The following is a 10,862-nucleotide window of genomic DNA, read 5'->3' as shown; positions in this document are numbered from 1 at the left end:
TACAGTTATTACTATTATCTCACCAATATTTATTTATGATACAGTCAATATCGTATCGTTAAAAATATAATCCTATGCAATTAGTGGTACTGGAGCTCAGTGGTTGAGCAAAGCCTGTAACCCTCCAGGGGGCGCTGTATCACAGTTGACCCTGCAATTTGACCCCAGCTTCCTAAAATCGCTGAAATATGCACAGAGAAAATATAACAGTGCTGTAGAAGTGCATGTGACAAGTATAACGCACTTCTCTTTTCTTTCTTTATTAACCGCCACCTTCCTAAATAATCTGCATTGGAATTAAAAAGACAAATAAACCCGTATAAAGTTAAATCACTTTAAAGACTAAATTGAATCAATTGAACACCAAATGAGTTAATGATGTCACTAAAATACGGAAATTTAGACATTTAATTTGTCCTTCTAGTGCATTCATTGGTTCAGAGGTTGGACTGTTGGGCCCTTAAGCAAGGCCCTTAACCTTCAGTTGCTCAGCTGTATGAAGAGCATCTGCTAAATGTAAATAAACATTCTCAGTAAAAAAGTTCAAATATACACTGTATTAACAAAAGTATTTGGACACCTGACTTTTCCAGCCATAGGTGGATCTTCTCCAAACTGTTCCAACAAATCTAGAGGTACACAACTGTACCGGACGTCTTTGGATGCGGTCCCTTAAACTAGGAGCCCAAACCTGTTCCAGCATGAAGATCTGCTTTACATGAGTTGGAGTGGAAGATCTCCTGCTGTAGAACTCTAAACCCTGTTGAACAATGAATGCACCCCAGGCTTCCTGACCTTCTCACCTACATCAGCACCTGACTTTACTAACACCCCTGTGTTTCCGAATAGCACAAATCTCCACAAAATCTAGTGGACCATCTTCCCAGAAGAGTGGAGCTTCTTAGAAAATCACAGTGTATATTAGATGTATATCCACTCCCACCTCCTGTGTGTGTTATAATGGATCTTCTCCAAACTGATCTCCTGCGTGGTGAGAAACCTCCTGCCATTTCAGCGTCTGTGTCTGATTTCTACCACTGATATACTGAAACTCAGGAAGGATCCATGACAACTGAATGGATGAAGCTACCAAGCTTTTGATATGTTTTATATCTCATAGGATATGAAAAAGATGATGAGGGGGAAAAAAGCAGATGAAAGGATGAACATGCAGGTACAGGACGGGGGGGGATGCGATAGACGGTCCTTGTTAGCTGTTAATCGCATGCAAGTTCGTGATTACACACCGCCTTTTTCTTGATTTTGGCCGCCTTCTGAACTCTCTGTTCAGGAGTACAGGGGTCATCGCATGTGGGAGCGGGCAAAAGGAAGTGGAGGGGAAAAGGGAAGTAAAAAGAAAAGAAACGAGCGTGTTAGAACGAACAGGAAAGAGAACATAAACAGCCAAAAACATCAGGAGTGCAATAATAATTGGTCCATGAGATGCACAATTCCCACTAAAAATAAACAAAAGCTCTTTTGCTCTGATGAAGACAGACGAAACCGTCTGGCATGAAAAATATCAGGGTTCATAACCGATATGCATGGAGAACATCTCTCATCATCTCTGAGTCAGCCTGTGTGTGTGTGTGTGTGTGTGTGTGTGTGTGTGTGTGTGTGTGTAAAACACCTCGTTCACTGTACACAATTCACACTTTAAATGCAACACACAAGCTGTTTGTTTGATAAAGACATCATGCTGCATTTGTTGTCTGGATCACGCAGATGTGATCTGCACCAGAGGACCATCCAGGAGGCTCCGGCATTACACACGTGTTATATATCATACGTCTTATTCCTTCTTTAGCACTGGACTGAATCCGTCCATCCTCCTTTCTGTTTATCGGTAATTCAGACAAAGCGAATTAATATATATTTCGTATATATATATATATATATATATATTGTATATATATATACGTATTTTCACGTATATAAGACGCACCCTGGGTGAGGGGGATGTAAAACCTTCTATAAAACGTGTCTTATATACGTGAAAATACGGTAGTGAGATGGCGACGTGGCAAAAGCCGGCGATTGGTCATGCGGATCGAGATAACCGACGTTAAGTGGCAAATTCGCCCCCCTTGTGCTCGAGATATTAGGGTTCGTTTAAAACAATAAGACAAAGCGAGAATTTGGCGGTTCCACTTCAAAAACGTCGACTTAATAGTGTTGGCGAGTTCACCGAGGTCGAGATCAGTGGGTTCCACTGTATTTTCTTATATTTTCTCTTCTCTTTCATTTTACTCATATTTCTCATATACTGCACTTGCGAGTCTACAGTTTACTCTGAAGCTGAACGAGTGCTAAATGCTGCTCTGCAGAAACTTGAGGAACACTTTGAGTGTGAGAATTTAGCAGATGGAAATCAAGATGGGACTCGGATTAGACCTTCACAAACAAGAAAGAACCTTCTTCATCATCAAGTCTGAAACAGAACTGCACTGTAAGCGTAATTTTGGGTACAAATGACTGAAACAACACAGGGATGATCGTTTAATCACCTTATAATTTTTATAAAAGGATTAGGATTGGATTAGGATTGGATTAGGATTGGATTAGAGTTGGATTAGAATTGGATTAGGATTGTTCAGATTAAATAAAAGATATGAGAACATGAGCCGGCTCACAGTCACACAGAAAATAATAAACTTCAAAGCTGCTTTGAGAAAATGTTCATTATTAAAAATGTTCTACAAGTAAAAATGAAATTAATTGAAAGTAAATAAATAACTGGATAAAAATAGTTAATTAATAAAACATTTATTAATTAACTGATTCATAAAATAAAATCGTACAGTATAAACATTAAATAAATAAATGAATACGGTAATTGCTTATTGATGAATTACAAATACAAAATTAAAGACAAAAATAAATAAATAAACTCACAAGCTCATGAATCAATTAAAAAGGAAAAATAAATAAACAAAAAATAAGTAAATAAACACAATTAATATGATTTATTTACTAATTAGTAGTTAATTAAATTATTGATTAAATCACTCGTTTGTTGTGTCACAGACTCCTAGAGCAGACACGCCACATAAAATAAATAGAAATGAAATTATAGAAATAAATGTATACAAATAAAATTATAGAGGTATAGAAAAAAAACATATACATGAAATTATGTTTAAATAAAATAAAATTATAGAAATAAAATGATGAAGATAAATTAAGATTTGAATATATATTAATATATTTAATCTCTGAAGCTGCTTTGTGACAATGTCTACTATTAAAAACGCTATTTAAATATATAATAATAATAATAATAATAATAATAATAATAATAATAATAATAATAATAATAATAATATCATTAAATAAAAAATGTAAAATAACAGTAATAAATGAAAGATTGCAGGTTGTAACTGTGGTGCGTGTGGAGCTTCACGCTTCAGGCCGTGTTGTTTATTAGATTATATGAAGATCACCTCCGCTTTCCCCCTCGGCATGTTTTACCTATTCAACTTTGTTTTTGTGTGACAGCCCAGGCATCTTTGTACATGGATACACGTTTAGTAATCACGTCACGTCTCAAAAACACTCAGCTCTCTCTCTCTCTCTCTCTCTCTCTCTCTCTCTCTCCACCGCTCCCTCTCTCCCTCTCCCTCCCTCCCCCTCTCTCTCCCTCTCGCTCTCTCTCCTCTCTCCCTCTCTCTCCCTCTCTCCCTCCCTCTCTCTCTCTCCCTCCCTCTCTCTCTCTCTCTCCCTCTCTCTCTCTCTCCCCCACTCCCTCTCTCCCTCTCTCCCCCACTCCCTCTCTCCCTCTCCCTCTCCCTCTCTCTCTCTCCCTCCCTCTCTCTCTCTTCCTCTCCCTCTCTCTTTCCATTTAACAGAGGGCATGAACCTGCCTCTCACACTCATGTCCACTTCCTCAGACTGCAGGACCCCTGACCAGCTTGTGGAGAAGAGCAGCTTCATTCTCCTGCTTTATTTAGATGCATGAGAAACAGTGAAACAGTCGACCAGGCTGAAACCGTCTCAGATCATTTTAAACTTAGAGGATAGATTCTGGATTCAACCTTATTTTTCTCTGTACAAAAAAAAAAACATCCCTTGTGAGAGAAACAGAGACACGGAGAAACGAGAAGAAGCAGCAATAAGCATTGCATAAATACTGCATCAGCATTGGCTGAAGGCTCCAGCTCAATAAAACATCAAGCTTGTGTCAGTGAAGCAGTTCTGAAGCAGACACGTCTGCTGTACATGGCTTGACAGACGATAAAAAAAAAAAAAATAATAATAATAAAAATCAACAATCATGCGTGCTTTTGATCGCTTGTGCTACAGCAGTGTGCACTCCGTGGTGTCGTTTCTCCTCCTGATCTCTTTCACACCTTTTCCACCGACTCTCAATTCATCCACATTTTCTTTTTTACAACTTCAGAGACATTTTTTGCTTCGAAACGTGAAACGTTTGAATGAAGAGAAATGGGTGCAGACGAGTCAATAGGCTTCTGCGGGAAAAACAGAACTGCAGTGGAGCACAAACTCTTCAGTAGAATGAGAGAGTGAGGGAGAGACTCTGAGAAAATCAGTGTTTTATGGTTTCTGAGAGACACGTGCATGTTCCTTTTGTTTCTATGCAAAAAACTCAGTAATGTAACGGCTTTAAAGATTTCCTTTGACCAGACAAATCTGCATGGTGATGAAGTGTGGAATGGGAGACATGTTGGTTTAGGATTTCTTTCACTTTCTGGAATCTTTTCTGCAAAAAATAAAATAAAAACTGTTCTCCGTCTCACACAAGTTCTTCTGGTAGTGACACAATTGTTCCATTGGGTCTCCACAGAACTTTCTTCCACTCATTCACCGTCCAGTTCTTGTGTGTTTTTGGCTTTTACTTAGTACAACAGGATGAACGTCTCTCAAAAACCATAAAACACTCACCGGTTCTACACTTTTCAGAGGGTTTGTAAATGTGTCTTTTATGGCCAATGCTTCAGCAATACTGTGAACATCAGCAGTCCTCAACCTTCTTTGCACCACGGACCGGTTTAATGGCGGACAATATTCTCTCGCACCGGTCTTTAATGTGTGGTGAATAAATACAACAAAATAAAATGATACGACCATAAAAACTGGTGTTTTCCAAATATAATTATAAACATGAATCCACTGTGTTGTTGTTTGTTCATTTTTTCTCTCTTGGGGGTTTGAGTTTAGCAGTAATGTATTATATGTTAGCGGCCAGAGCTCCTTTAAGAAGGTAGTGGATGGAGGTAAGACATGTGACCGGAGCTCCTTTAAGAAGGTAGTGGATGGAGGTAAGACGTGTGACGGGAGCTCCTTTAAGAAGGTAGTGGATGGAGGTAAGTCATGTGACCGGAGCTCCTTTAAGAAGGTAGTGGATGGAGGTAAGACGTGTGACCGGAGCTCCTTTAAGAAGGTAGTGGATGGAGGTAAGTCATGTGACGGGAGCTCCTTTAAGAAGGTAGTGGATGGAGGTAAGTCATGTGACTGGAGCTCCTTTAAGAAGGTAGTGGATGGAGGTAAGTCGTGTGACCGGAGCTCCTTTAAGAAGGTAGTGGATGGAGGTAAGACGTGTGACCGGAGCTCCTTTAAGAAGGTAGTGGATGGAGGTAAGTCATGTGACCGGCGCTCCTTTAAGAAGGTAGTGGATGGAGGTAGTCATGTGACCGAGGCATCATGACCTGCATCAAGAGTGAGTCATAGACAGATGTGGAGGGGAAAATCCGGTCATTTTCCACAATAAAACATCGTTCAGAATCAGATCAAAAATAAAACAATGTAAGTTATGTATAATGTAATAATGTAAGTTATGTATTCTTTCTGTGTGGCCCGGTACCAATTGACCCAAGGACCCCTGTCTGCGGCTCGGGGGTTGGGGACCAGTGTTGTATAGAGATAAATCGTGCTTCTGAATCTGAACTTTAAACAAGATCAATAAAAAAAGTGAGACACAAAAAAAATGTGCAAAAGATAATTTGAGGTAGAAAATGAAAGGAGAAAAGAACAAAGAAGAAAGTGTACAAAATTGTTTTAGCAAGAAAAAAAAAAAACAAGAGAAAAAGAGTCAAAAACTGAAATAAAAAGAGAAAACAAAAAGAAACAGAGTGAATGAGAGTAAAGAGGAGAGAGAGGAAGAGAGAGAGAGAGAGAGAGAGAGAGAGAGAGAGAGAGAGAGAGAGAGAGAGAGAGAGAGAGAGAGAGAGAGAATAATAAGTGAGAACACTGGAGAGAAGAAATGTTGGGTTATACTTGATGAGAAAATCCCCCTGATGGACACGAAGCCACCGAAGAGATATTTATCTCCAATGCAAACTTCAGATCCATATCAGGTCATTTCAGCTCTCTGGTATTCTGACCATGTTAATGTCGATCCAAACATTAGAAAAAGAGAAAGAAAAAAAGAGAGAAAGAGAGCTAGAGTAGCAGTGAAGTGTTGCCATGGTTTCACTAGGAATTGCTTTTGATAGATGAGGCCTGTTTGCTGATTCGAGTCCAGTGGAAAAGTTCCAGGCGTTAAGCCCCGCCCCCTGTGCTGAGAGTGTGTTTAGAGGTAGGCCTGGTTCTGCAGCACTGACACACACACTTACACTTACACACACACACACACACACACACACACACACACACACACACACACACACACACATACATACACTCACACACACACACACACACACACACACACACACACACACATACATACACTCACACACACACACACACACACACACACACACACACACACACACACACACACACACACACACACACACACACACACACACACACACACACAGTATACATTATATCTAACTACACAAAGGTTTCTACAACCACAATTTTAAAGAAGTTGGGATTCTGTGTAAAATGTACATTGAAACAATGCAATGATTACAAATCTTACACCCGGGAGAGGTGGAGATACACACTGGAGAGAAGTGGAATGAAAGTCAGTAGGAGTAAGACAGAGTGGAGGGGTGGGGTTGCAGGGAGAATAGGTGGAGATGGTGGAGGAGTTCAGGTACCTGGGGTCAACAGTGCAAAGTAATGGAGAGTGTGTTAGAGAAGTGAAGAAAAGAGTGCAGGCAGGGTGGAGTGGGTGGAGAAGAGTGATAGCAGGAGTGATTTGTGATAGAAGAGTATCTGTGAGAGTGAAAGGGAAAGTTTATAGGACTGTGGTGAGACCTGAGATGTTGTATGGATTAGAGACAGTGGCATTGAGTAAAAGACAGGAGGTGGAGCTGGAGGTAGCAGAGCTGAAGATGTTGAGATGTTCGTTGGGAGTGACGACGATGGACAGGATTAGAAATGAGTTTATTAGAGGGACAGTGCATGTAGGACGTTTTGGAGACAAGGTGAGGGAGGTGAGATTGAGATGGTTTGGACATGTGCAGAGGAGGGACATGGGGTATATCAGTAGGAGAATGCTGAGGATGGAGACACCAGGAAGGAGGAAAAGAGGAAGACCAAGGAGGAGGTTTATGGATGTGGTGAGGGAAGACATGCAGGTAGTTGGTGTGAAAGAGGCAGATGTAGAGGACAGGGGGGTATGGAGACAGATGATCCGCTGTGGCGCCCCCTAGTGGGAGCAGCCATAAGAAAAAGAAGATAAGATTTGCAAATCATTTCCTTCTGTTTTTCACAGCTTTCTTTGGGAATTGGATTTGCATGCTGATCTGTAAAGTTAGTGGTTGTAGAGTGACGTGGCGAGGCATCGTCACGTGAAGCGTGTTGAACTTCTTGCCGCAGCGTTGCATCACATATGTAGGGTTGTTGAGATTAAATCAGGCAAATGACCAAAAACAGAGCAGGACACATGGGCTGGGATTTAGTTCAAATCAAGGGAAACTCCTGGGTCCTAGTGTCCCATTTTTTTTGCACTGAAAAAGGTGAGACCGGAAAACAGACGAGGATAGAAAATGGATCATACCACATCTTATATCTATAGAAGAAAGAAGGTGTATAAATGACTTCAAAATAATACAGTAATCAAATGAAGGTCAAATGGCTCTGTTAGCTGTTCATTCATCATTCAACGTCAAGCTGTTTTTATTTCGGCGTATTGAGCTGAACAGGAAAAGAATAGCAGGCAATGTAGAAACACCAGATGCAGCCAGCATCCTGATCTTTGTGTGCCAGATTTCCCATTACAGGGTCCACACGGAGCTGATTTCCTTCCCATCTGTCACAGAGCGTGTTTCCTCACAAAGGGCTAATTCGGACCCTAGTTTAAAAGCTGCATTGGGAAGATAAACAGCCGTGGGATCTCTGGGGTGTGTGCAGGCCAATCTGGCAATCCCAGTTTAATTAAAAAATGCATTCTCAGAAAATATCCATTTTCTAAAAGTTTCATGGCCTTTTTACATCAAAAAGGAAAAGTTCAGAAGAGAAAAAAAACTAATAATGAACTTTTCACTTCGACTCAGCAGCAGCGCTCAAGGATGCGCCTGCGATTGGCACTGAGTGTGGCGGCTCCAATGCTGTCGTCCTTGCACAGGATAATGGAAGGAGATTACACCCTGCCACCGCTAATCCCATAAACACTGATTAGACAACATCTCCCGGGGTGTAAACAAACAAATCTCATATCAACTGAAAAAAAAAAAATAAAAGACTGAATGACAAATTTAGGGGAAAATTTTTTGGAAGAGAAAAGAGGAAAAGTTCAAAGTTTGACTCAAGCTTTAGACAGAATTAAATTCCATATTCTTACAATAAAAATAAGACAGAAAAATCCTCTGCTCATGATGATCAGTGTCTCAGCAGAGTTATTACGTCTGTGTGAAATAGTAAGTCTTGTCTAAAATCTAAAAATCTACAAATCTCAGGTTAATGTCTTTAAAGTCCCACAACACACACTCACAACAAAGTTCACAATCTATCAGGAGTGTAATGGTTCCAACGTTTTCACAGCATTTTCAATTTGTCCACTTTGCAGAGCATTTTCAAAAAGACTGAAAACTCCATCTCAGTGTGGAAACAAGACCAAAACGGAGAGAAAAATAGGCATTTTAAACGTTAATGTATTAGTGTGGTCACTACAGACCTGTCCGATTCATCTCTTCAAATGAAGACGCTCTGTGTGAGGATGTTTCCACATCAACTGCCTAAAGATCTCTGAAGTTTCTAAGCAACTCAAATACTTTGATGATGGATTTGGACTGGAATTAATATCAACCTTCTGCTACCTCGTGCTCAGGACCACAATTTGCAGGAACAGTTCTGCATTTCAGCACCTGTAACTGAACAGCGCCTGAACAGTGTTGGAACTGTAATGAATAGAAATTTGGTGCCACCAGATAAAGATGGATTTCCTTTTTTTAGTCTGGTTCCTGTCAAGGTTTCTTCCTCATCCCATCTTAGAGAGTGTTTTCTTCAAGGAACAAACTTATTCATTCTTTTTGAACCTCTTCATCTGTGTAAAACTGATTTGAGGAATGTCCATCGTTAAGAGCTCACCACAAATAAAAATGGTTTAAATAGAATTAAAGGGATTTATGTTCACTGTAAAGTATACGCTCTCTTGAGATTGTTGTGGAATTTGATCTCGACCTGATTTTGTACCTTGTTCATTTTCTTCTGTTCCTCTGAATTCCTGTTTGTTGATCGTCCGACTATTTCACCTGTTTGTGATTGAGCCTACAGTAATAATGAAGTCAGGGAATGTCTTTTGAGGCGAGTGAGTGAGCAATAAATCGGATATGTAGTGTGTCCCGAGTTAAAATGTTAGTTTCCCTCAAACTGGCGATTTATCAGAAGTCTATAAACATTCAACAGAGACAACAGAGATGGAAACAAAAGACAGGGCGTGGGATCTGCCCTTTAGATGCTTGTTGAGCACTTAAGGTTTCACAGCATCACTTAAGAACCCAGTCATGTCTGGATAGAAAAATCCATGCTTCTTCAGGTGCAGGTTAAACCAGCCAACTAAATCTGTCCGACCACAAAGTTCTGAGCATCTGAGCAAAACTAACGCACCAGATGTTGATGCCTCCACCACTAAAACACACACGAATTAAAACATATCTGTCTCTGTACCTTGACTCGGCTCACGGCCTCCTGCGCCTGCATCATGCGGATGTTTTTGGACGGGTTCCTCTCTGACAGCAGCTGTGTGGAACCCAGGTAGTTGGCAGCGAAGATTATCCCATCGATGAGGTCTTCAGGCTCACATGGCCCTGGTACTGAGGGAATTCAAGCACATCAAGAGCCTCATCAGAGAAAACTCATGGAGAAAACATTCTTGAGTCTGAAGTTGAAATTTTCTCATCTGTTTATTAAAGTGTCTGATGGAGCCACTTCTCCATTCCAAAAAAATATCATGCAGATATATAAGTCATGTAGCTTTTATTGTAGTCTGTACGAACCGGTTCGTTTGTGTGTTTATTTGGTAAAAAAAATGACTAATAATAAAACAAACTACACAAACATTTCAATGACATTGTTACAGCAGGGTTGAGGTCGAGGGTCAGCTGTGGACAGACAGGAAGCCGCAGGTGAACCTGTAGGCAACGTGCAATGATTCTGACCTGGAGCTTATAATCAAAACCTGCACCACAAACTCCCAGACCACCGATAAGCATTAGGCGACCTCCCATCAACCACTAAAGAATTAACTCGAGTCGTCCTTGAATAATAGATGCATTAAAATGATCGTGCTGCTGCTGCTGGTGCATGGCGAAACTGTTGATTCTTCTTATTATTATTATTATTACTATTCTAATAAATAATTATTAAGATTATAATATTATAAATAATAATTAATAAGTATAATATAGTCAATATCATTCATAATAATGCATAATGATATTAATTATATTATTAGTATTATTATCTTTATTATTCATTAATAATACTATTATTAATTAACATTATTA

The 10,862-nt window shown here is 39.9% G+C and overlaps 1 protein-coding gene across 4 annotated transcripts in view; it reads right to left on the bottom strand.

Annotated features, from left to right (window-relative positions):
- Positions 1–10,862, bottom strand: part of apba2b (amyloid beta (A4) precursor protein-binding, family A, member 2b) — a 128,312-nt gene that overhangs the window by 37,603 nt on the left and 79,847 nt on the right. For 2 of the 4 annotated variants that reach the window (XM_083550105.1, XM_083550106.1), the window contains 2 exons: positions 10,024–10,169; positions 1,248–1,283 (listed from right to left, as the gene is read on the bottom strand). In XM_083550105.1, coding sequence (XP_083406231.1) covers positions 1,248–1,283; positions 10,024–10,169 — 182 coding nt within the window. The remainder of the gene's footprint in view (positions 1–1,247; positions 1,284–10,023; positions 10,170–10,862) is intronic. The other 2 variants (XM_083550107.1, XM_083550108.1) reach the window with 1 other exon arrangement.

The sequence above is a fragment of the Silurus aristotelis genome, assembly GCF_946808225.1.
Source record: "Silurus aristotelis genome assembly, chromosome: 9".
NCBI classification, from domain to species: Eukaryota; Metazoa; Chordata; class Actinopteri; order Siluriformes; family Siluridae; genus Silurus; species Silurus aristotelis.
The sequence above is the reverse complement of the archived record's forward strand: the minus strand, read 5'-3'. Positions and strand labels throughout refer to the sequence as shown.